The 27,797-nt window shown below is 28.1% G+C and overlaps 2 protein-coding genes and 1 long non-coding RNA gene across 6 annotated transcripts in view; 2 read left to right on the top strand and 1 right to left on the bottom strand.

Moving 5' to 3' along the window:
• Positions 1–870: 870 nt before the first annotated feature.
• On the top strand, positions 871–14,243 carry LOC109605734 (ATP-dependent RNA helicase bel). Of its 2 annotated transcripts, XM_049966452.1 has the most exons (10): positions 871–1,170; positions 4,321–4,490; positions 4,548–4,797; positions 7,175–7,462; positions 7,524–7,864; positions 9,187–9,541; positions 9,604–9,961; positions 10,023–10,322; positions 11,707–11,736; positions 12,019–14,243. In XM_049966452.1, the coding sequence occupies exons 1-10, from the start codon at positions 1,126–1,128 to the stop codon at positions 12,105–12,107; spliced, it is 2,226 nt and encodes a 741-aa protein (XP_049822409.1). In that variant the 5' UTR covers positions 871–1,125; the 3' UTR covers positions 12,108–14,243. The 2 variants fall into 2 exon arrangements, with proteins under 2 accessions (XP_049822409.1, XP_049822410.1); XM_049966453.1 differs by lacking the exon at positions 11,707–11,736 and having other exon boundaries at positions 873–1,170.
• Positions 14,244–14,381: 138 nt separating this feature from the next.
• Positions 14,382–27,797, bottom strand: part of LOC109605733 (uncharacterized) — a 29,822-nt gene continuing 16,406 nt past the window's right edge. The window contains exons 2-4 of the long non-coding RNA XR_007547857.1: positions 15,221–15,396; positions 15,070–15,169; positions 14,382–14,832 (exon numbers count right to left, since the gene is read on the bottom strand). This is a non-coding gene — a long non-coding RNA (uncharacterized LOC109605733). The remainder of the gene's footprint in view (positions 14,833–15,069; positions 15,170–15,220; positions 15,397–27,797) is intronic.
• LOC109603675 (homeobox protein aristaless-like) overlaps positions 25,058–27,797 on the top strand; it is a 158,939-nt gene continuing 156,199 nt past the window's right edge. For 2 of the 3 annotated variants that reach the window (XM_049966456.1, XM_049966454.1), the window contains exon 1: positions 25,058–25,329. The gene's annotated coding sequence lies outside the window, so the exon portion shown is untranslated. The remainder of the gene's footprint in view (positions 25,330–27,797) is intronic. The other variant, XM_049966455.1, reaches the window with a different exon arrangement.

The following is a 27,797-nucleotide window of genomic DNA, read 5'->3' as shown; positions in this document are numbered from 1 at the left end:
TTGCTATTTATTTTAATTGGACCGCTTTTATGTGTTACACTTACAAATTTAAATGAATTGTGATTATTAATTGAACAAATTTAATTTGAAACTACCATTGCTGATATTTCATAAAATCTTTGCCCCTCACTGTTTACAGATGGTTACAATGAACAAAAGGTACCCAACAAAATATTAAATTTTGTTGGGTACCTTTTGCTTAAAGTTGTGTATAAATTATGTAAGAAATATATATGAAAAATAAACTGTATTTAGTAGTGCACATTTAGTATGTTAATAGTTTTTAAATTTAAATATTATTAAATGAAATATTGTCTTGCCTTTAATAAAGGTAATTAAGTAATTAATTAGTAAGGAAATTTTAATTTTATTACTAATAAATTGAAAAATGAATTCAAATTTATTTTCAAATTCATCATTTGAATGGTGGTGCCATCTGTGTACCAGAAGCTGAAGTATAGCAATTCAAATCTGTGACACATTTTACCACTAAAGTCAAATTATTGTAGAATTGGGTTATTTGTTTGACAAGTGACTTATTATTATGACATTAATTTTAATTTGACAATTTTCATGACTATTAAAAAATAGACATTGATAGATTTTGATTAAACTATCTTTAGTTTAATTAAATATAACAATAGAAAATATAATAATACAATAACATTTGTGACAATATAATTTCTAGTAGTAGTACGACTAGTAATTTAAACAGTTTTTTACAACGCGTACCGCAGCGGAACGTCAGCGAAGCGCGAAGGGGGAGCTGCCCCCCGTGAGATGGCGTTAATAAAAGTTGCCGGACAACCGTTCAATTCGTGTCGGAATATTATGCGACTTATCAAGTGTCATTTATGTCTGCATCACTAAACGTTCCATAAATTTCCGTAACCGAACAACAATCAAATCGCGTTTCGTCTTTTCACAAGAAGAAATACTAAACTACGACATTCATATCTGGAACTGAAGCTACGACGCGTGCGCAAATTGTGACGTTTAATTTCGTGCGGTATCGCGTATGTACGAACGCCTTTTTGTGCTCCTGCCAAGACGCTTTTCATACTATTTTATATTGAGGAGTTTTAGAAATAAAAACTTCTAATACACGTACTGATTTGTAGTAATATGAGTAATGCACCCAACCAAAATGGATCAGGTCTAGAGCAGCAGGTGAGTGTCCAAAACCAGTGGCTTTTTTCTATCTCTTCCACCACGTTTCTGTGACCCGGAAGCCTTTTGACACAATGGAGGTCGTGCTTACTTCCACTATCGATCGGCACTTTGGTTTCAGAAATATTCATTGAAATACGTCAGTTATTACGCCTTTCTCACATTATTTACTTAGTAATCACATTTAAAGCATTATTATAACCTATTTTATCAGTGAACGTTTCCTCCATTACAATCCGTGGCCCAAAACAAAGAATTTTATTCATCTTTGAGTGTTTACGTTATGTAAAAGTCGAATAAAACACATCGGTTCGCTGGAGACTTTCTATGTGCTCGTCGTGGCACTTCACACTCTCCAATCTGTTATTTCCACTGTTGTAAAATCTATTTTTAACATTAACTTTAGAAATTTTATATCTTTACTCAGTGATACACTGTGTGTAATGTGATTTTTGGTGATTAATTACTCAACATAACAAAAAAACAAATGTTTATTTCAGTCGTAGATCTGTAAATACAATCATAAATGTATATTTATTCTATGATCAATCAGCATTGCATGTGATGTTCATTTAACCTAAAAAAATTGTAATTATTATTATAGTGAAATCCGCCCGATAAAATATATTACTTTATTATTAATTTTACACTCATTAATTTGTTTCAAATCTGATAATTACTTTTCGTAATTAGCTGCTTCAGCAACTCTTAAGAATTTCGTATTTATTGCAAATAATAGGTTTTATTAAAAAGTGTTTGTGATAGTTTTATTTTATTAGAGATAACACCGTACAATTTGGACATGTGCCAAATGTCTGATGCTTATAGTAATATCCTTTTTCGTTCCATTATTAATAAGTTATTATTCTTGTCTCTGCTGCATTTAAATAGTTATGTAACTGACTGGAAAGAGCTACAGGAAAAGCGTAAAGTATTGAGGTTTATTAATTATTTTGTTTTGTTTAATTTTGTATAGATGAAGTGTGGTGGTTCATAATACTAATTGTTCAGCTTTATGTAATTAATTGTAAGAGTGACGTTCAATTTACACCTTTAATAATTCGTTTATAATTATATTATTTTATGTCGACATTTTTTATAAAGTAATTGGGAAGAATTTACGTGCAAATTTGTTACTAAAAATATAAAAAATATTCACATAATGAAAAGTCAATCAATGGTTTTACACTTACAGTCGTGGAAATAAGTTTAGGATATTTATTTACTTGTTACAAAATGTTTCTTAATGTTTTCCCTAATCGTTTGTAAATCTGAACATTTTTTATAATGTAATTGAGAAGAATTTACGTACAAATTTGTTACTAAAACTATAAAAAATATTCGCACTATGCAACATTATTTATCAATGGTTTTACACTTACAGTGGTGGAAAAAAGTAAGGAATATTTATTTACTTGTTACAAATGTGTCTGAATGTTTTCCCTAATTATTTGTAAGTCTGAACATTTTTTATAACGTAATTAAGAAGAATTTAGGTACAAATTTGTTACTAAAAATATAAAAAATATTTTCAAATGTATCAATGATTTTATACTTACAGTAGTGGAAAAAAGTATGGAATATTTATTTACTTGTTCTAAATGTTTCTTAATGTTTTTCCTAATCTTTTGTAAATTTGAACAAATCTAATTTACTCCAAGTTAATCAAAATGATTATTTTATTTACAGTTTTTTTCTTTTTTTATAAAAAAGTCAGTTTGGACTGGAAAAAGTGTGGAATATTTTAATAATATTCATAAAAAATTATCAATGTTTAAATATCTTGTGGCGTAGCTTTTGACTTCTATTAGTTGGCATCTTTTAGATGTAGAATATACCAGTCTCTGCAATGTGTCTGCATTGAAAATGATCAATTTTATACCCTCCACTTGAATCAAGGGACCAACTTTGGATCGAGAAAAGCATCCCTAAACCACAATGTTTTCACCATCATGTTTAACCGTGATTTGTTTTGATGTTTTGCGATGATTTTTGAGGGAGATCTTTTTAATAATTTTGTCTATCTTTGAAGAAACGTAACTGAATTTAGACATGAATACGTTGAAACCAAAATTATTAAGAATTTTAAGTACAAGTGACCGCAAATAAAATAATATTCAATACTTTTTTACAATATAGAGAAATGTTTTATATTTTCTTTATATTATTAAAATCCTTCACATTTGCTTGAGTGAATATCTAAGTAATTGGTTGATTTATTGTTTTCACCATATGTGCTTTCTAAATATTATGAATACTTTTGTATGTAAATTCAGGTTAATGTAGTCTTGCTATAGACTTTATGAATGTGAATAAAATGATAAATATTATTATGTCTCACTTGAAAACATTATTTATTTGTTTAGTTATAGTTGAACGTTATCTCATAATAAAATATCAACTTTTACCTGTAACTCTATTCTCTTATCATCAATTTTTTCAAAGGTAATTTAATATACACACCCATTATAATTTATGAATGCACAATTCCTTTCACACTAGTATTATTCATTACGACACAACCTTAAATGGTTAACCACTTGATAAGTGTTTGTTTTTCTTTATATTTCAGCAAACGTAGACAAAATAATTTATAGAAATGTTGATGCGCAATATATTTTATTTTTTTTATTATTATTTATTTCGGGACAACTTTGAACGTTTAAACACAAGATAAGTGGTTGTTTTTTTAAGTTACAAAAACGTAGACAAAATAATTTAAATAAATGTCGACGCTTTAAATAAATTGTGCTACGTACGAATTGCGTGCATTAATAGTTTATCTAATATTAATCGTGAAAATGCCGCCGCAATGATTACAAAACCAGGAATTAGCTAATAACGATTTTTTGCATGTTTCCATATTCACATGAGTTACGGCGATGATTTATTTTATAGCAGCGATAAATATAATTGGTCGGTTTGTTACGATTATCAGCGTTAATACAGATAATTTTGTTTGGCCCTGTCGTTACATTGAAAAGTAATTTTATTAACATTAATTAATTAAGTGTCAAATTTTTCCATGTTGTTTATTCTGAAAAGTGATGAGTACATGTTTTCGTAATTATTATTTAGTTGAGCGAAGTTTACAAATACACAAAGTGTCCGGTTGATTGATTTGTTGTTAATGTCGTTTGTGTTTTGCAGTTTGCTGGTCTGGACTTGCAGACGAGTCGCTCCTCTAGCGGCCGTTACGTGCCCCCGCACCTGCGCAACAAGCAGCACGTGAGCAGCGGCGGAGGCGGCGGCGGCGGTAGCCAACAGTCGGAGCCGTCGTCGGGAGGTTATCCCGATAACAGGGATCGCGATCGTGAAAGGTAAACCGTGTTCCACCGGACGTTTAATCTTGACTGATGAAACTTGAATTTGTTCAGAGACAGAGACCGAGGTGAATCAAGGGGGGGAAACGCCCGTGGCGGATCCTACGGACGCGGCGGAGGCGGCGGCCGCGACAACCGGGCCGGCGACTACAGCAGCTTTAACACAAGGAACCGCGGCGGCGGCGGTGGCGGCGGACAGGGCCGCGACGGCTATCAGAATGGCGACGCCTATGAGAGGGAGGAGTGGGGCGGCCGCGGCAGCGGCAGAGATCATCGCGACGGCGGTGGCTCCGGCAGATATCAGGTACTATATCAATATATAAATAATTTTAAAAAAATAGTTTATTTATAAAATTTTATTAATTATCTCATATTATTTATAAATGTCGAGCTTTTTAAAATTATGTTTAGTATTAAAAATAACTTCAGGTTCATTTTAATAAATATTTATATGTTTTTAATAATTAAACAGCTGTTTTAAAATTCAAATATTGAGGATAAAAATAGTTTAGATAATTATCCTATATTTAATATAAATATGTGACCTTTTTAGGATCCAGTTTAACTTTAAAAATAATTTATTGATCCGTTTTAATATTTATTTACAGTAGTGGTTATAATAATAGCAATTTTTTCAAATATATTAAAAATATGAATTGGATGCCAGTACCTATAATGTTTATTTTTTTCTATATTGTTGTGTCTACTATACAACTGGTCAATCTAATTTTATATTTTCAAAAATTGCGTATTTTTTATTTTTCAATGGACACAATTATAGCAACTCTTTTTACTTTATAGTCTTCAAAACATTAATAACTACTTTATTTCATACGAGATATCCAGTATATCCAACCAAATAGGGAATTAAGAAGCCTTTCAGTTGGTATAACTATTCTCTATATCTAAAGTTAATAGTTTCGGAGATATTTAAATATTTTTAAAACCCTTCAAAAAATTAATAACTATTTTATTTCATATGGGACACCCTGTATGTTTTTACACAGTCAAATAGAGAATTAAAAAACCTTTCAGTTAATATAACTGTTTTCTATATCCAAAGTTAATAATTTCAGAGATATTTAAACATTTTTAAAACCCTTCAAAACATTAATAACTATTTTATTTCATATGAGACACCCAGTATTTTTTTTACACAATCAAATAGAGAAATAAAAAGCCTTTCAGTTAATGTAACTGTTCTCTATACCCAAAGTTAATAATTTCAGAGATATTTAAAATTTAAACATTTTTAAAACCCTTCAAACATTAATAACTATTTTATTTCATATGGGACACCCTGTATGTTTTTACACAGTCAAATAGAGAAATAAAAAGCCTTTCAGTTAATGTAACTGTTCTCTATACCCAAAGTTAATAATTTCAGAGATATTTAAACATTAATAACTATTTTATTTCATATGGGACACCCAGTATTACACAATCAAATAGAGAATTAAAAAGCCTTTCAGTTAGTGTAACTGTTCTCTATACCTAAAGTTAATAAATTAAGAGATATTTAAACATTTGTAAAATCCTTAAAACATTAATAACTATTTTATTTCATATGAGACATCCTGTATGTTTTTACACAGTCAAATAGAGAATTAAAAAGCCTTTCAGTTAATATAACTGTTCTCTATACCCAAAGTTAATAATTTCAGAGATATTTAAACATTTTTAAAACACTTCAAAACATTAATAAGTATTTTATTTCATATGAGACACCCATTATGTTTTTACACAATCAAATAGAGAAATAAAAACCTTTCAGTTAATGTAACTGTTCTCTATACCCAAAGTTAATAATTTCAGAGATATTTAAAATTAAACATTTTTAAAACCCTTAAAACATTAATAACTATTTTATTTCATATGAGACACCCATTATGTTTTTACACAATCAAATAGAAAATTAAAATGCCTTTCAGTTAGTGTAACCGTTCTCTATATCTAAAATTAATAATTTCAGAGATATTTAAACATTAATAACTATTTTATTTCATATGGGACATCCAGTATGTTTTTACACAATCAAATAGGGAATTAAAAAGCTTTTCAGTTGGTGTAACTATTCTCTATACCTAAAGTTATTAATTTCGCAGATATTTAAATATTTTTAATACACTTCAAAACATTAGTAACTATTTTATTTCATATGGGACACCCAGTACGTTCTTACTCAAGCAAATAGAGAATTAAAAAGCCTTTCAGTTAGTGTAACTGTTCTCTATATCTAAAGTTAATAATTTCAGAGATATTTAAACATTAATAACTATTTTATTTCATATGGGATACCCTGTAGGTTATTTTAAATAATATATTAAATAAAAGCTAATACATATTTAACATTTTAAAAATATGCTGTAATCTTCACCACTATTGTATATATTTTTAATAATCAAAAATCGAAATATTGGAGAAAAAAGTATGTTGGATTATTCAATATTTAATAAAAATATTATCTATACAATTTAGAATTAAAAAATAGTTTTTAATTTAATATTTTTTTTTTTAAATAAAAAACTGACACGTTAGAATCAAAATTTTAATAACTATTTTATATTTTTTTCTGTACATTATATTATTTTTATTAAATTAGTAATTAAAAACTAAAAATGTTTGAAAATATTCTAAATTATTGTGGAATAATAGTATAATATAAATTTTTACTTTTTCAGGATAGGGACCGTGACCTGCACCGTAATGACCGCTGGCAGGAACCTGAGAAGCCGCGCGACAACGGCCGCTGGCAGGAAGGAGGCGGCGGCGGCGGCGGCGGTCGCTGGAACGACGAACGCGGAGGCGGCGGACGCAGGAACGACGCCGACTGGACCATACCGTTGCCGCGTGACGAACGCCTGGAGGCCGAACTGTTCGGCACCGGTAACACGGGCATCAATTTCAGCAAGTACGAGGACATACCGGTCGAGGCCACCGGTGACAAAGTCCCCCGCCACATTTCATCTGTAAGCACTCAAAAACGACATTCTATTCCACTTGTTAATTTAAATTTTACTTTCATTCTAGTTTGAGGAAGTACAGTTGACAGAGATAATTCGGTCGAACATCGCGTTGGCCCGTTACGACACGCCGACGCCGGTCCAGAAGTACGCCATCCCGATAATCGTGTCGCATCGCGACGTGATGGCGTGCGCGCAGACCGGCAGCGGCAAAACGGCCGCCTTCCTGGTGCCGATCTTGAATCAGATGTACGAACGCGGACCGCCGAACATACCGGCGCACGGCCGCAGCCGTCGCAAACAGTACCCACTCGGTCTGGTGCTGGCACCGACCAGAGAACTGGCCACCCAGATCTACGACGAGAGCAAGAAGTTCGCCTACAGATCGCGCGTCAGACCTTGCGTCGTGTAAGTTTGTCACTAATTCAAAAATATTAGTAATTAACACATATTTAAAGTGTTTTGAAACATTAATAACATTTTTATATTGATTGTGCATCTATTAATAATGTATGGGACTCTCAAATAGGGTATTGAAAAGCCTTTCAGTTGGTGAAACAATTCTGTATACTTAAAGTTAATAATTTCAGAGATATTTAAATAATTTTAAAACCCTTCAAAATATTAATAACTATTTTATTTCATATGGGACACCCAGTATGTTTTTACATAATCAAATATGGAATTAAAAAGTCTTTCAGTTGGTGTAACTATTCTCTATACCTAAAGTTAATAATTTCGGAGATATTTAAACATTCGTAAAACCCTTTTAAAACATTAATAACTATTTTATTTCATATGGGACACCCCACATGTTTTTACACAATCAAATAGGGAGTTAAAAAGCCGTTTAGTTGGTGTAACTATTCTCTATACCTAAAGTTAATAATTTCGGAGATATTTACATATTTTTAAAACCCTTCAAAACAGTAATAACTATTTTATTTCACATGGGACACCCAGTATGTTTTTACACAATCAAATAGGGAATTAAAAAGCCTTTCAGTTGGTGTAACTATTCTATATACCTAAAGTTAATAATTTCGGAGATAATTAAATATTTTTAAAACCCTTCAAAACATTAATAACTATTTTATTTCATAAGGGACACCCTGTATGTTTTCACACAATCAAATAGGGAATTAAAAAGCTTTTCAGTTGGTTTAACTGTTCTCTATACCTAAATTTAATAATTTCAGAGATATTTAAACATTTTTAAAACCCTTCAAAACATTAATAAATATTTTATTTCGTATGGGACACCCAGTATGTTTACACACAATCAAATAGGGAATTAAAAAACCTTTCAGTTGGTACAACTATTCTCTATACCTAAAGTTAATAATTTCAGAGATGTTTAAATCATTTTTAAAACCCTTCAAAACATTAATAACTATTTTATTTCATATGGGACATTCTGTATGTTTTTACACAATAAAATGGGGAATTAGAAATTCTTTTAATTAGTATAACTAATATCTATATCTGAGAAATAAATTTTAACAAATTTAAAATTGTTTAGACGTTACTTTTCTAATAAATTTAAAATTTTAAATTGTGTTCATCGATACTATTTGAATAATTTTGAATATAATTTATTTGTAACAACAATTTATTAGTTATTCTAATATTCTAGACATATATAAGAAAGAAATAATATATAAATTATTTAATTAAAGAGTTTCTTTTGTTTTCTTCAAATAAGTATTAAAATGTGTAATTATTTACAGATATGGGGGTGCCCACATTGCAGAACAGATGCGCGACTTGGACCGCGGTTGCCACTTACTGGTGGCAACTCCCGGTCGTCTGCTTGACATGATCGATCGCGGTCGCATCGGACTGGACTATTGTCGGTATCTCGTGCTGGACGAGGCCGACAGAATGTTGGACATGGGTTTCGAGGTCCAGATCAGACGCATCGTCGAAAAGGAGACGATGCCACGCACTGGCGAAAGACAAACGCTCATGTTTTCGGCCACGTTCCCCTCACCAATTCAGATGCTCGCCAGAGACTTTTTGGACAACTACATCTTCTTGGCTGTCGGTAGGGTCGGGTCCACCTCCGAGAACATTACGCAAAAGGTACCATTCTATTTAATTCACTCTTAATCACCTTTACTAATTGTTTTCATTTTATTCTGTAGGTTGTTTGGGTGGAAGAACACGACAAGCGTTCCTTCCTTCTCGACCTGTTGAACGTGGCTGAACTGAATCAGCCGTCGGCCGAAAGCTTGACCCTGGTGTTCGTCGAGACGAAAAAAGGGGCCGACTCCCTGGAGGAGTTCCTGCACAACGAGGGCTATCCCGTGACATCGATCCACGGCGATCGTACTCAAAGGGAGCGCGAGGACGCGCTGCGTCAGTTCCGTTCGGGAAGCACTCCGATCTTGGTGGCCACCGCCGTGGCCGCTCGTGGTCTCGACATTCCCCACGTCAAGCACGTCATCAACTTCGACTTGCCCAGCGACATTGAGGAGTACGTCCATCGTATCGGTCGTACAGGTCGGTTGTCGCAATGTAATTTGGTCGGGACGGTTTAGTTACACGTGTTGGTATGTTGCAGGTCGTATGGGTAACTTGGGCCTTGCCACGTCGTTCTTCAACGATCGCAATCGTAACTTGGCCTCGGGCATGCTGGATCTGCTCGTGGAGGCCAAACAGGAGTATCCCAGCTGGCTGGAAGGCGTGGCGGCCGATGGAAGAATGCCCAGTGCCGGACGTCGTGGCGGTAAAGGACGTTACGGCAGTGGCGGCGGCAACTTTGGCAGTCGCGATTACCGTCAGCAGTCTGGCGGTATGCAGCGCAATCAGCGGTCGTCGGCTGGTGGTGGCGGCGGTTACGGCAACAGCTACGGAAATGGAGGTGAGTTACTTTGTTAGAAGGTTATTTATCTTGTTTATCAGACTGATTTATCTTAAAGTAGCTTCTACAGGTTTTATCACCTTTATGTTCTTATTACAAGGTTTTGAAGGTTGGCAAAAGATATCGATTTAATATTTTAATAGCTTTTAATTCGTTTTAGATTATTTTTCTAAAATATTCCAGACAAAATTTCACCTTCTGTTGACCACTTACATTTTTTAATTCTACTCAAAAATCTCAGTAAAATGGATATAACGTAGTATATACAATTGGTAATAGTTTTTCTTTTAAAATTGGTATCAATCTAAAACAAAGGTTTTTGGTCAATTTTTTAAAATATCAATAAATTACTTGAGAAAAACCTTAGTATGGGACACTCTGTATGTTTTTACTCACTCAAATAGGAAATTAAAGTCTTTTAGTTGGTGAAACTATTTCCTTTAACTGAAGTCAATTATTTCAGAGATATTTAAATACTTTTAAAACCTCTAAACCATTAATAACTGTTTTATTTAATGTGAGACACCCTGTATGTTTTTACATAGTCAACTAGAAAATTAAAAAGCCTTTCAGTTGGTGTAACTATTCTCTATACCTAAATTTAATAATTTCAGAGATATTTAAACATTTTTAACACCCTTCAAAACATTAACAACTATTTTATTTTATATGAGACACTCTGTAAGTTTTTTACACAGTCAAATATGAAATTAAATAGTCTTTCAGTTGGTGTAACTATTCTCTGTACCTAGAATTAATAATTTCAGAGATAATTAAACAAACAGCCTTCAATACATTAATAACTATTTTATTTCATATGGGACAACCTGTATATTTTCACACAATCAAGTAGGAAATTAAAAAGCCTTTCAGTTGGTGTGACTATTCTCTATACCTAAAGTTAATAATTTCAGAGATATTTAAACATTTTTAACACCCTTCAATACATTAATAACTATTTTATTTCATGTTTCATGTATTATGTTTTCACACAATCAAATGGAAAATGAAATTTTTCTGTTTATGTAACTATTGTTTGTACCAAAAGTTAATAATTTTAGTGATATTTAATAATATATGATTGGTGAATAAAAAAATCAATAACTCGAAATTAACTCAGAATTTTATTTAAAAATTAACAAATATATATGATATAATAAAGTTGAAGAGCTTTGTTTAAAATATTTTAAAAAATAATCCAATATACATTATTTGATTAAAATTTTAATTCATTGTCTTTTGCCCCTTTACAAAAATTCCTGAAGGTTCAAGAACAGAAAACATCCTGTATAATGTGCTATTTTTTATTAAACCAGCTTCCAATTCCTAATCAAGTGATAACATCCCTTAATTCAACATATTTATTAACCCAATTTCATTGTAGGTTATAAAAGAAGTGCCCCCTCATATAAAGGTAAACAACTCCTAATCCGTATCCTATTATGTATTTTCACCCCCTCATTGTTACCACAATTGATTTATATTTTTAATTATTCAATAGATTTGAAAATTTAATCTAGATTTTTAAATTAAATGAATTAATTACATGTTTGTTTGTACTAATTAAACTGCCAGTGAACTCAAATAAACTCAATTAATACATAATATTACTATTTGTATTAACTAAATTTATTTTGGTAAGCTAATGTTCAAGTGTATGTGCGCCCATTGATTTTGGATTGTTGTTTAATTTCAGGACACTACGGAGGCATGGACCGCGGCGGAAGTTACGGCAACAATTACGGTAACTCGAACACCAGCCGCGACGACTGGTGGGAGAATTAATATGCAACGGATAATTGTTTTTAGCAAAGCCTACCATCCCCCTCTACTTATCCCCCCGAAAACGGCCCTCCCCCTCAGTTCAATCGAACGCTATATCCAACGCAAAAGTTTCCTTTATATTACTACTAGTACAACTGCAACTGTGTTTTCAGGGCATTATATATTTATATATATACACAAAAAAAAATGATAACCATAAAAACCTGAACGTTGATTTTTTACATTCATCGTTGTTTCATTCGTACATGTATACTTGTAGTTGGACAACTCCTCGTAACATTGTATAATTATTTTAATTTATTGAAGTGCTGCAGTGTGATGTTTGTACAATAGGACATTTTTCGTACTTTGGTTGTATTCATTTCTCTTTGAGGCACCCTGAAACTGTTTCATCTTAACACTGAAGTTGGAGGTGGAGGTACCTCTGAAGCATATATAATAATTCATTTAATTAGTAGGTGATTACATATAGTTACTACTATATTAGATAAGAAACTAAAAAAAAAACACATATGTTTCACAAAAATAGTTTGTATTTATCATGTAACGAATGTATGATTTATTTCTTTATTTAAGGCTGATGTGTTGAATCAAATTGGGTGAATCTTTGTTAGGCAAGGACACTGCAAGTTAAATTCACCCCTGTATTTCAAATAAGTTGGTGATTTAACATATCGTGCAATGTGGGTTCGTTTAATTGTTTTAATTTAATTTTTTTTTAATGTTTTGCTATCCCATTACATGATAGCGTGTGATCTTGAATAATCATTAGAAAAAAAAAACTGCGACATAAGTATTTGTTGAGCCAAATGATATATAAATAATTTATTTTAATTTTTTCTATCGTTTCTAAGTGCAAACGTTTGAAGCGTAACGTTTTTGAACTCTCGACTAAAGGACATTCTAGTCTTGCCGCCGACTCGATGCCCGGAGGCGCCCCCAACCCCGCTGGGGCGCCTTCGGATTTTAAACGCGGACACTGGGCTCAAATAGCGTTGCAGTTACAGCTATTTAGGGCGCTAAGAGTATTCTGAACACGACTGTGATATTTACCGATCTAACGTAATCATACACGATTATTAAGTAAATACATAAAAAATAGTTTTTATGGTTGGCACAAAATATATAAATGATTATTTGAAGCAGTCGCCATGACTCTTACGAATAAATCTTAGCGTATGAACATTAACTGATTAAGTTAATTTTAATTAATAGTTTAATAGGAACAATTTTTAATGAGTGCAGTTGGTCTGGTCTGGACGTGCCCTTAAGTTAACAAGAATCTCTCTTTTTTTTTGTCATTTGTGTGAGTGTGGTGAAACATCTGACCGAATTGCAACACGTCCCGCCGCAGATCAGACTGTGTGCTTATGATTGTTAGAGTGGGCACATGTTTTGTGCCTCTATATTTCTAACTGAAGTATTTCAGGTTTTTTATAAAAATATTTATTGTAATAGCTTACAAGCCTTCGACTTGTACGTTGTTTTATGTTTAGTAGACTATTATTTATAAGTTGAGTGATAGATTTTCGGTGTGACTGCGGGACATTCGTGCAAAGGCCGCCTCTGTTTCGAAAAATTCTTTTTTAGGGACCTGTGTAATTTATTAGGTAGGGGAACGTAGTTAAAAAGAGTGTGTGTTGCATAAAAATTTGCGGTCTATGTGGTAATGTCCGGTGAACACGAACGTACTCCCTGTGATATGGTTAGAAAATTCGTGCCTATTCTAACAGAATGTGGAGAAAGCACATTCTATCAGTTAAACTTGACAAAAAGAAAAATATATGAAACAAAAGCAAAATGGAAAATCGATAATGAAAATGAATAATAAATATTGTAGGAGCTGTGACTGCAACCGTGTGCATTTTTTATGTCTGTGGAAGTACTTAACATTTTTGGTGACGCGCTTTAAAAAGATAAACTGTCTGTTAATGAAAATGATAAGTGGTTTGAACAGAGAGTAATTGTTATTAGTTGGAATAAAATACCTAAAAAAAGGGATGGCAAAATGCTCCACTACTCTCCGTTGTATTCGCCGAGAGTATTTATCAAATATAATTTTAATGCATTTACAATTTGTTCTGGTAGAAAATGCTGTTACAGCATGAAAAATAATTAAAGATATTTAAACCTCAACCTGTATAAAAGTGTTTTATTTTCCTACATTGTTCCCATGATACTTAAGTAGTAATAAAATGATTCTAGTTAAAGGTCAGTTATATTATAATTGATTTTTACCAATTTAAATTCATACACAATTATTAAATACAGTACAAACACAATAATATATTGTCATACAGGGGCAGTGAATTGTTTTCTACACTGCTGTATACAGTATTGATAAGTATGAACCTATCCAGTATGTGGGTTATAAAGTGACTGCTTTTATTTCTAATTTAGGGTTGTGTTGTCAGTTTCCTTGCTTAAGTCCTTGTTTAGGTAGTTCTAAAGAGTTTCCGCATTTCCGTCTTGGATGTCAGGAACTTTGATATCAAAACATTACCATGACCTCGACTGGAATCCAATGTCTTCGATGATATCATCAACGGAAAATCTAGGACTCCTTGATAGCTAGAAGAGTTTCAGTATTTGTGCCAGGAACTAGGACAAGTAAACGTTACCAGAGCCCCTACTGGATTCCAACGTTCTCGGCGGTACTTTTGGCAGAAAATCTTGGATTCATGTTTCCACTGCTTTTGGCTCTTGGACATCATCATCCCAGTCACTATGGAAATAAATTGTATCAGAATAAGGGGTACTGCTGTCTAATACATTTAATTGAGCAACAGAAAGAGTCTTCGTTTCGAAAGCTATAAAAGTTTCAGTATTTCTGAAATAAATTGTATCACAATAAGGGGTATTACTGTCTAATATATTTAATTAAGCAATAGAAAGGGTCCTCATTTCGATAGCTGTGAGAGTTTCAGCATTTCTGTCAGGAACTAGGACAAGTAAACGTTACCAGAGCTGGAATCCAACGTCCTTGGCGGTACTTTTGGCAGAACATCTTGAATTCATCAGTTTCCATTGCCTTTGGCTCTTGGACATCATCATCCCAGTCTCTACGGAAATAAATTGTATCAGAATAAGGAATATTGGTGTTGAATTCATACAATTATGCAATAGGAAGGTCCTCATTTCGATAGCTGTAGAGTGTCCGCATTTCTGTCAGGAACTAGGACAAGTAAACTTTACTAGAGCACCGACTAGAGCCCGTCTTCGATGGTACTTTCGGCGGAAAATCTTGGACTCATCTGTTCTGGCTCTTGGACATCATCGCCTCAGCTACCTAGAATTTAGGGTTGGCCTATAAATGCTCCTTCCAATATAAGTTTATTTTCTAACTTGATTCAGTGAGAATATTTATCGAATATCATTTTAATACTTTAAACTTGTAAAGATATTTAAACTTTACTCTGTTTTACACTCCTCCCACATTTCATTGGTGGCGATAAGATATGTCAAATATAGTTTCAAGCAATAAAATTAAAAAGAAATTGATTAGAAACAAGTTATATCATTAAATGACATAGTTATCATACACAACAACTCATTAATGATTAATACGCCATAATTTTAAGTTTGTGAACGCACAAACGAACTATCAAACAATTATTATGTTCCATTTTATGACAAATTTTATAAACAGGCATGTGATAAATATAAATAATGATAGTCAGGATATTAATTACTGCTAAAACCGATGAAAAAACTCGTTAGTTGAATACTAGATAAATTATTATGGGCGAATTCGCTCATATTAAGGACAATTGAAGTAGTATTGTTTATCCATTTGTGCATGTTGTTAGACATGTAAGTACTTGCTAATTTGACTTAAGTAAAAACTTTGAAATATTTGTTACATATAGATTGGTAACTATAAATAATTTTTAAAAATATTGTTTTTTTTTTCAAAAAATCTTTTAGATATTTTTTAATTATTTATCTATTTAAATTGAATTGAAAAAATTAATGTAAGATATTTTAAAATGTGTCGATATTTTAAATTTGTCTACGAATATTGTCCTTTTTTCGAATTATATCAGTTGTATATTAAAATATATTTCTTGTATATAATATATTAATTATATAATAACTAATAAATAACAGTTGTTTAATCTAATAATTTATTTTTGTAAATATTGTTGTTTTTGTGGAATCAAATACTACTAATAAAAAAATATACTTTTACCTTTAAGTTTACTGTTAAGGAATATAATAGATTATATAAATTTATTTATTTATTGTTTCCAGCAACAGGATATTTCTAAACTACAGTATAAAACGTTATAAAATGTTAAAAAAATGAATTCCAAAAGTATATTAATCAAATAAATAAGAACGTTTTCACAAGTTTAATAAATGCTTTAAGAGAACGAGGTTTATATTTCATGGTTTACACAATTTATTATTATTTTGTTAATATTGACTAATAAATATTAACAAAGGAGAATGTGTTTAGAAAATAAACAAAAGAATGAGTACAATATTGGAATTTCGTGACCAAAAGTTCAAGATTTCACATTGAATAATTAAAATTATTATAAATTTATCGAATAAAATAAAATATCTTGGCAACTATACTATTTTTTTGTCAATGATAAATATATTTATTTTTAAAAATATTGAGAATTAGAGTTACATGACTGAAATTTTGAGATTTCCTATTGAAAAATTAAAATTATTATAAATTAAAAGAATAATTTGAATTTTTTGAAAAATATTGGGATTTAGAATTTCATAAACAAAATTTCGATATATTATGTATATATTTGAAAATATTGGGATGTATATTTCATGTCTAAAATTTCAAGATATCCCATTAAAAAATTTAAATTATTATAAATTTCTTGAATAAAATATATTATTTTGACAACTATACAATTTTTTTTGTTCAGAGTAATATGTTAATTTGAAAATATTGTAATTTAGAATTACATAACCAAAATTTCGAGATTTCCCATTGAAGTGTTAAATTATCTAAACAACTATACCAATTTTTTTGATCTGAATAATATATATTTATTTGAAAATATTGGGACTTGTATTTCAGGTCTAAAATTTCGAGATATTCCATTAAAAAATTTAAATTATTATAAATTTATTGAATAAAATATATTATTTTGACAACTATAAAAATTTTTTTGTTCAGAGTAATATTTTAATTTGAAAATATTGGAATTTAGAATTACATAACCAAAATTTCGAAATTTCTCATCGAAATGTTAAATTACCTCAACAACTATACCAATTTTTTTGTCTGGAATAATATACATATTTTTGAAAATATTGGGATTTGTATTCAAGTCCAAAATTTCGGGATATCCCATTAAAAAAATTTAAATTATTATAAATTTATTGAATAAAGTATATTATTTTGACAACTAAACAAATTTTTTGTTCAGAGTAATATTTTAATTTGAAAATATATTATACTAATTTTTGGGTCCGGAATAATATATAGATTTTTGAAAATATTGGTATTTGTATTTCATGTCCAAAATTTCGGGATATCCCATTAAAAAAATTTAATTATTATAAATTTATTTAATAAAATATATTATTTTGATAACTATACAAATTTTTTTGTTCAGAGTAATATTTTAATTTGAAAATATTGGGATTTAGAATTTCATAACCAAAATTTCGAGATTTCCCATTGAAATGTTAAATTATCTAAATAACTATACCAATTTTTTGACCGGAATAATATATATTTATTTGAAAATATTGGGATTTGTATTTCAGGTCTAAAATTTCGAGATATCGCATTAAAAAATTTAAATTTTTATAAATTTATTGAATAAAATTTATTATTTTGACAATTATACAAATTTTTTTGTTCAGAGTAATATTTTAATTTAAAAATTTTGGAATTTAGAATTACATAACCAAAATTTCGAAATTTCCCATCGAAATGTTAAATTATCAAAACAACTATACCAATTTTTTGACCGGAATAATATATATTTATTTGAAAATATTAAGATTTGTATTTCATGTCCAAAATTTCGAGTTATCCCATTAAAAAATTTAAATTTTTATAAATTTATTGAATAAAATATATTATTTTGACAACTGTACAAATTTTGTTGTTCAGAGTAATATTTTAATTTGAAAATATTGGAATTTAGAATTACATAACCAAAATTTCGCAATTTCCCATCGAAATGTTAAATTATCTAAACAACTATACCAATTTTTTTGTCTGGAATAATATAATAATATTTTTGAAAATATTTAGATTTGTATTTCATGTCCAAAATTTCGAGATATCTCATTAAAAAATTTAAATTATTATAAATTTCTTGAATAAAATATATTATTTTGACAACTATACAATTTTTTTTTGTTCAGAGTAATATATTAATTTGAAAATATTGTAATTTAGAATTACATAACCAAAATTTTGAGGTTTCCCATTGAAATGTAAAATTATCTAAACAACTATACCAATTTTTTTGATCGGAATAATATATATTTATTTGAAAATATTGGGATTTGTATTTCAGGTCTAAAATATCGAGATATCCCATTAAAAAATTTAAATTATTATAAATTTATTGAATAAAATATATAATTTTGACAACTATACAAATTTTTTTGTTCAGAGTAATATTTTAATTAGAAAATATTGGGATTTAGAATTATATAACCAAAATTTCGAGATTACCCATTTAAATGTTAAATTATCTAATCTACTATACCAATTTTTTTGTCCGGAATAATATATATATTTTTAAAAATATTGGGATTTGTATTTTATGCCCAAAATTTCGAGATATCCCATTAAAAAATTTAAATTATTATAAATTTATTGAATAAAATATATTATTTTGACAACTATACAAATTCTGTTGTTCAGAGTAATATTTTAATTTGAAAATATTGGGATTTAGAATTACATAACCAAAATTTTGAGATTTCCCATTGAAATTTTAAATTATGTAAACAACTATACCAATTTTTTTGTCTGGAATAATATACATATTTTTGAAAATATTGGGATTTGGATTTCATGTCCAAAATTTCGAGATATCCCGTTAAAAAATTAAATTATTATAAATTTATTGAATAAAATGTATTATTTTGTAAAGTAATATTTTAATTTGAAAATATTGGGATTTAGACTTTCATGTCTAAAACTTTAAGATTTTCAATTGAAAAATTAAAACTATCATAAATGTGTAGAATAAAAACTGTACTATTTTTTTGTACAGAATTATACATATAAATTTTGAAAATATTGGGGTTTCATGTCTTAAAACTTTAAAAAATATAATTTAATTTATACATTAATAAACACAAATATATTGCGTTGCTTTTAACATCCCACCAATTAAAATAAAAAAACAATTTTTTATGGTACCAATTGCAAGGAACGCCACATTAATCCCCCATCCATCCGCCGCACACCCCCGGGCCTGGATCCCCGACCGCGGTCGATAAAAACCAATAATAAAACCGGCACCGGAGCCTCGGCTCCTCGATCCGCCGTCAATAAAAACCGTCTGCACTCGCCATTTTCTCGCACATGGTGGGGCCCGTCGCGTTCCCATTCGCCCGGTCCCGTCCGGCGTACGGTGCGCCGCCACCGCCGGGCGCACCTCGCACGAAACACACGCGGCGCCCGTTCCTCAACGCTCGCCCAATTTGCATCGGGCGCGGTGATTAAGCCGTCGAGGCTGCGCGTCCGTAATTAAATATAGAAAAGCGGGACGACGCGGTGTTTATTCGATTGGGAGCGTTTTATTGCCGGTGGGAAATGCTAATCGAGGAAATATTTAATTAGGCGGTCATTAACAATGGATAAATTGTTTCTTTGTCGTCGCCGTTTCATTATTTAATTGAAGATCTAATCTAAATTGTTGTATTATGCCAACAACTTTACTTGGAAACCGTTGTTCCGAAATAATTCCCAATGGGATTGTTTTGTAATGTTCACATTAAGAAAGGGAATAAAATTATTTCACAATATTAGTAAAACAATGATAATTAATTAGAATTATTATCAACAAGACAAAACTTTATGTATATGTGAAGATTACTTTTCCATACAATTAATAGAAATCAAATAGTAAATTTTATTTAAAAATTGTTAAACATTTTATAATTTTCAATTAAAATGGGATTTTTTATTTATATTACTTATCACTTAATTTCAAATATTTTTTATTCAAAATTTGTCCTAGTTTTCTACAAAAAGTAGTAAAATAATTTTTTTCTCTTCTCTAATATATATTTTTATATACATTTAATTAAATAAATAATTTTAATTTAAAATTAAAAAGATTTTTGAAATATCTTTAATTTTGTCAAAATGTTTCCTTTTCATTTTTTTTATATATTTATAGAAAAAATACTAGTTTCAATAATTAAAGGGAATTTCCAGTTTAAGTCTCTGTCAGTATATTTTTACAGAATGTTAATAATTTGTTAAAATAATTCCTTTCAGTTTATTTTTAAAAATAGTAAACTCTCTTAATATTTTTATAGAAAACTCCATCTAGTTTTGTGTAGGAAAATATTTTTAGTTTATTTTAAAAAATGGATAAATATATTATATTTTTTTAGAAAATTAAATAGAAAAAGATAAAATAATTAAAAAATATTCTTATTTATTTATATAAAACTATCTTTAGTTTTTGTGAGAAAAAAATTCGAATGATTTTAAAATATAATATTTTTTCTAATTTGATTATAAAACAGAATTTTTTTATTTTTAAAAAATAATAAAACTAATATTTTTTTTTATAAATTTACCTATAATTTTGTTAAAAGAAAAAAGTTTACTTTAATTTTTCTAATTTGATAATAAAACAGAATTTTTTTATTTTTAAAAAATAATAAAACTAATATTTTTTTTATAAATTTACCTTTAATTTTGTTAAAAAGAAAAAAGTTTACTTTCAGTTTATTTAAAAACTCTATAATATCTATTTTTATACAAGAATATCTCTAATTTTGTTTAGATAAAGACGTTTTTTCAGTTTATTTTAAATAAAATATATTTTTATGAAAAATTATATGTGATTTTATCAGGAAAAATGAACTTCTCTCAATTTATTTCAAAAAGTATATTTTTATTTAAATATATTTCTAGTTTTATTAAAGTAAACTAATTTTCTTTCAGAGTACTTCGAAATGTTACTTCTAATTTTATTAAGAGGGAAAAATTTACTTTCAATTTAATTTAAAAATTAATAAACTCTCTAATATCTATTTTTACACAGCTGTATCTCTAATTTTGTTTAGATAAAGTAATTTTCATTTAGTTTATTTTAAAGTACACTTAATTTACTAATATTTTTATATCTAATTTTATCACAGGAAAATCTACTTCTCAATTTTTTTAATAGTATTAAGTTTTAAAATTTAATTTTAACTCTCAATTTATTTTATAAAATATAAATCTATTTCTAATCTTATTAAAACACCTGTTTTTTTTTCAGTTTATTACGAAAAGTATTAAAATTTCTAATATTTTAATCTAAAGTTACCTCTAATTTTGTTAAGAGGAAAAAACTCCTTCTCAATTTATTTTAAAAAGTGAGAACCTCTGATATTTCTAATTAAACCTGTTTCTAGTTTTATTAAAATAAACAATTTTTTTTTCAGTTTATTTTGAAAAGTAATAAAATTTATAACATCTTAATGTAACCCCGAATTTTGTTAGGAAGAAAAAACGTACTTTCAGTTTAATTTAGCCTCTAATAGTTTAATTTTAATCTATTTTTAGTTTTATTAAAAATAAATTAATTTTGTTTCAGTTTATTTCGAAAAGTGATGAAATTTGTAACATTTTAATGTAATCCCTAATTTTGTTAGGAAGAAAAAACGTACTTTCAGTTTAATTTAACCTCTAATAGTTTAATTTTAATCTATTTCTAGTTTTATTAAAAATAAATTAAATTTGTTTCAGTTTATTTCGAAAAGTGATGAAATTTGTAACATTTTAATGTAACCCCTAATTTTGTTAGAAAGAAAAAACGTACTTTCAGTTTAATTTAACCTCTAATAGTTTAATTTTAATCTATTTCTAGTTTTATTAAAAATAAATTAATTTTGTTTCAGTTTATTTCGAAAAGTGATGAAATTTGTAACATTTTAATGTAATCCCTAATTTTGTTAGGAAGAAAAAACGTACTTTCAGTTTAATTTAACCTCTAATGGTTTAATTTTAATCTATTTATAGTTTTATTAAAAATAAATTAATTTTGTTTCAGTTTATTTCGAAAAGAGATGAAATTTGTAACATTTTAATGTAATCCCTAATTTTGTTAGGAAGAAAAAACGTACTTTCAGTTTAATTTAACCTCTAATAGTTTAATTTTAATCTATTTCTAGTTTTATTAAAAATAAATTAATTTTGTTTCAGTTTATTTCGAAAAGTGATAAAATTTGTAATATTTTAATGTAACCCCTAATTCTATTAGAAAGAAAAAACGTACTTTCAGTTTAATTTAACCTCTAATTGTTTAATTTTAATCTATTTCTAGTTTTATTAAAAATAAATTACTTTTATTTCAGTTTATTTCGAAAAGTGATAAAATTTGTAATATTTTAATGTAACCTCTAATTTTGTTAAGAGGAAAAAACGTACTTTCAGTTTAATTTAACCTCTAATATTTTAATTTTAATCTGTTTAAAATAGACGAATTTTCTTTCATTTTATTTCGAAAAGTAATAAAATTTGTAATATTTTAATGTACCTCTAATTTTGTTAAGAGGAAAAAAAACGTTTAATTTAAAAACTAATAGTCTGTAATATTTTTTTTACATAACTTTATCTTTAATTTTGTTTAGATAAAGCAATAAAATATTTTAATATCAAATTACCTCTAATTTTATTAAGACGAAGAAAAACTTACTTAAAGTTGTTTTAAAAACTAATAAACTCTCTAATATGTATTTTTACACAGATTTATGTCTAGTTTTGTTTATATAAAGAGGTCTTCTTCCAGTTTATCTTGAAGTGTAATACATTGACTTATATTTTTATAGAAAATTATATTTATTTAAAAGGAACTTCTTTTCAATTTATATTAAAAAGTATAAACCGCTAAAATATATATAATACTATTTCTAGTTTTATTAAAATAAAGTAATTTTCTTTCAGTTTATTTGGAAAAACAATAAAATTTATAATATTTTAATGTAAAATTACCTCTAATTTTAAATAAATGTACTCTCAGTTTACATAAAAAACTAATAAGCTTTCTAATATTCATTTTTATACAGATTTATGTCGAATTTTGTTATTCTTTCAGTTTATTTTAAAAAGTATAAACCTCTAAAATTTATATAATTATATTTCTAGTTTTATTAAAATAAAATAATTTTCTTTCAGTTTATTTCAAAAAAGCAATAAAATTTATAATATTTTAATCTAAAATTACCTCTAATATACTCCCAATTAACATTAAAAATTAACAAGGTCTCTAATATTTTTTTTATACAGATTTATCTCGAATTTTGTTTAGATGAAGAAATTTTCTTTCAGATTATTTTGAAGTGTAATAAATTTACTAATATTTTTATGGAAAATTATATCTAGTTATGCCAGAAAAAAGGAATTTTTACACAATTTATTTATTTATTTTATTTGAAAAAACCCTTTGTCTTAGGAAAAAGAAATTTATTTTCAAGTTTAAAATATATATTCATATAATTAAAAAAAAGTAATCAAATTTTTATTATTTTTAGGGAAAATTATCTCTAATTTTCGTTTAGTTTAAAATAAAAACAGAAAATAGATTTAGTTTCAGGTAATTAAAAGCTAATTAACTTTCTAATATGTATTAATATTATTATAAAAAAGTTTGTTCAGAAAAAAGAAAATTATATCCGTTTAATAAAGCTTAAATTTCAAGTTTTACGTTTAGTTTGATCAGGAAGAAATTTCCTAATATTAAAAAAATTTCTATTATGTATCTAGTTTTGTATAGAAAGAAATTTACTTGAAATAATATACATAAATTACAATATGTAAGAATATTCAGATATTTATTTTAATTAGACACATAATATTTCATTGTTTTAATATTAATACTTTAATTTATTTATATGTACAAAATTATTAGGAATTTATTAACTGTGCATCCACCATTTTTTGAATTTTCATCTGAAAAATATTCTTGTTAATTATTACTAATAAAACTTATAAACAATATACAAAAAAAAAATGAAAATAATTAGTTTAAGACTTAATAAATTAATATATATTTTGGTAAGTTGGTAAGGAGGACAAACAATTGGTAACACTGGTTTTTTGAACAAAACTGACAGTTATTGTACTGAAAAATGTGTATATAATTATTAATTTTTATTCAGTTTTAAAAGCTTAATTTATACAAACTGATAGACATAATTAAAATCCATTTACAACAATAAATAAATAACAACAACAATTTATATATTATGTTTTAGGTATTTTTTGCGTTGAATACATATTTTTTTATTTTATTATTTATGTTTAAAAATTATTAACGAATGTTTAATATTATTAATAAATCATTTAATTAATAGACATTTTTTGTTTGTTCTTAATTAATTGAGTAAGGAATGTTTCCCATTTAATTTATATTTGGGCAACAGCACAAAAAAGAACATTATCCTCCGCACAATCGAAACGACCAATAAATCAAAGCCCGTCCGAACACAATAACCCCACCTCATTATCCGCTAATTTGAATATTTTTTAACCGGTACCCCAATTAACGCGCGTTCCGTAAATAACCTCGAACGTCTCAATTAAAAAAAACCATCCGCCCACCGACCGTCCGATCCACCGCCCCGCGCCCGACGCCGAGCGGGCAAGCCGGCGACCGGTGGGCCGGGCCGCGCCGCCCTCGGGCGTCGCCGCGCGAACCGCCGCCCACCCGCGACCCGGCCGCCGCGTACCTCGCGCAGTCCTCGCGCTGTGTTGCGCTCGACTGAATCTCGCGACGCCTCCGGAACGGTCGCCCGCTCGCACCTGGCGCTGAACGCGGCATAATTGCTCGCGCACGAGTTACCCGATTTCGACACCGGACCCCGAAGGACTGGCCGAGCCGACGACCAATATCGGACGATTCTCATTCTGGTAATAAGTGTTCGAGGATTTTTGTGTTTTGTTGGTGCTGTTTTGGTTGCATACACTGACCAGTTTTTGGTTTAAGGATTAACCCGTTTGTGTGTTGAGTCGTTATTGTTTCGCAACAGGTTGTAGCTTGTTAACGAGGTGAGGAATTCATTCAGTTTGTAAGGAACGAATTATCAAAATGTTTTAATTAATTTGTTAAATTTATTGACAATTTTGACTGTATAAAAATGTTTTATTGTTATTGCAAATTTTTGACATCTTCAATTTAATTTAATTTTTAATATTTTTCTTGGAAATTTCAAAATAATCAAATTTTCCTAAATCAATATTTTTTAAATTTTCTAATCACCAAGTAAATATAAAAATAGAAATAAATATTCAACAATATACCTGAAAAATATACAAAATACAATTTAAAGTAATTATGACAATTTTTCATATTCGATGAATTACTATTGTTGGGTTGCATATACTGGGCAGTTTTTGTTTAAGGGGGTAATTGCTATTTTACCTCTTAACAGGTTGCACCTTGTTAAGAGGTGAAGAATTAATCAAACGTATAATGAAATAAATTAACAATTATCAATTATTGAAGAAGATTAATATTTACAGATTACTTGGTTAAATTTATTGACTTTGTTGTAAAACTGATTATTTTATTTTTTATTAATTTCACTGTACAAAATTGTTTTAGTCTTGTTTTATTATTATAATTTTTGAATTTTCTATCACATTACCTTTTTGATTTTGTTCCTAATAATTAAAATCAGTTTATGAGAGAATTTGAATATAAATTAACATTTCTTAAATAAGTGTTGTTGGTGTTATCTAGGTTGCATATACTGTCCAATTTTTATCCAAGGATTAGGTGGTTTATTTTGCAACAGGTTATACCTTGTTAAGAGTTGGAGTATTAATTCAGTTTATAAATAAATAAACTGAAAATTATCATTAATATTGAAAAATATAATATTTACAGATTAATTTGTTAAATTCATTGACTTATATTATTATTATTATTATTATACAATTTACTACACATACATGTTTCAGTTTTATTTTAGTACTTGGAATCTTGCAATTTTTTATCACAATTATATTTTAATTTTGTTCCCAATAATTTATAGAGGAATTTGAATACAAATTAATATTTCTTAAATAAATAATAAGTGTTGTTGGTGTTATCTAGGTTGCATATACTGTCCAATTTTTGTCCAAGGATTAGCTAGTTTATTTTAGTTTTAAACTCTCATTCTTTTTCAACAGGTTATACCTTGTTAAGAGTTGAAGTATTAATTCAATTTATAAGTAAATAAACTGACAATTATCAGTTATTGAAAAAGATTAATATTTACAGATTGATTTGTTAAATTTATCGACATATTGTAAAAATGATATAATTTGTGAAATTTTTATTATATTTATTAATTTTGTTCCTAATAATGAATAATAATTAAAATAACAAATTTATGAAGGAATTTGAATACAAATTAACATTTCTTAAACGAGTGTTGTTGGTGTTATTTGGGTTGAATATGCTGTCCAGTTTTTGTCCAAAGTTTAGCTGGTTTATTTTAGTTTCTTTGTTTTGCAACAGGCTGTATCTGGTTTAACACGTGAGGAATTTATACAGTTTTTTCAATTTATATTTATGAACTTACTAGTTTAATTTGTGTAGTAAAAATCTTAATAATAAATCACTAAACTAAAATGAATTATTTTATAAATAAATTCTTTCAGTTTGATTAATTGTCTAATAAAATCTTTCTACTTATTTAAAGTAAAATTTTATAAATACTTAATTATATAAACTGCGGCAATTATTTAAATATTAACTTAAGAAAATTAAATTATATTGTATTGTGCTGCCATCTTTTCTGAAATCATTAAAAAAATGTCAAATTGACTTTTGGTAAACGTCAATTGTAATTTAGAAAAAACGTATATATTTTAAAATTACATTTAGTGCTGACGTATTAATCATTTAAATTAATTAAACTACATCCAATTTACAATAATGGCTTAATAAACAATTAACATAATGAACAGTTGATATTTGGCATTAATTAAACATTTTGTTAATGAGTTTATTAATGTAATTAACTAAGAAAATTATTTATATATTACGATATAAAACAACATTTTTAATGAATCGTATATAATTTTTTCCTTGTAAATTGTTTAAAACAATCGATCGAAAATATTTAAAAGCTATTTTAAATGTCAAAGAGGTTACTATGGTCCTTTTAGTGACTTAATAAACAATTAATATAATGAACAGTTGATATTTGGCATTAATTAAACATTTTGTTAATGATTTTATTAATGTAATTAAGAAAATTATTTAAACGTTGTACGATATAAAACATTTTTAATGAATCCTATATAATTTTTTCCTTGTTTATTGTTTAAAACAATTGATCTAAAATATTTAAAAGCAATTCTAAATTAACAAAAGAAGTCAGCATGTTAGAGAAGTTACTATGGTCTTTTTAGTGTCAATTTTTAATATTTTATAATTGTTTATAGTTATTTTTTGTTGATTGGTTCAGTTTTTACTTGACTTAAGTAGTTTTAGCATTGTAAATACAAAAAATATCTGATAA

The sequence above is a fragment of the Aethina tumida genome, chromosome 4 (genome assembly GCF_024364675.1).
Source record: "Aethina tumida isolate Nest 87 chromosome 4, icAetTumi1.1, whole genome shotgun sequence".
NCBI lineage: Eukaryota > Metazoa > Arthropoda > Insecta > Coleoptera > Nitidulidae > Aethina > Aethina tumida.
This window is presented reverse-complemented; position numbering and strand designations above follow the sequence as displayed.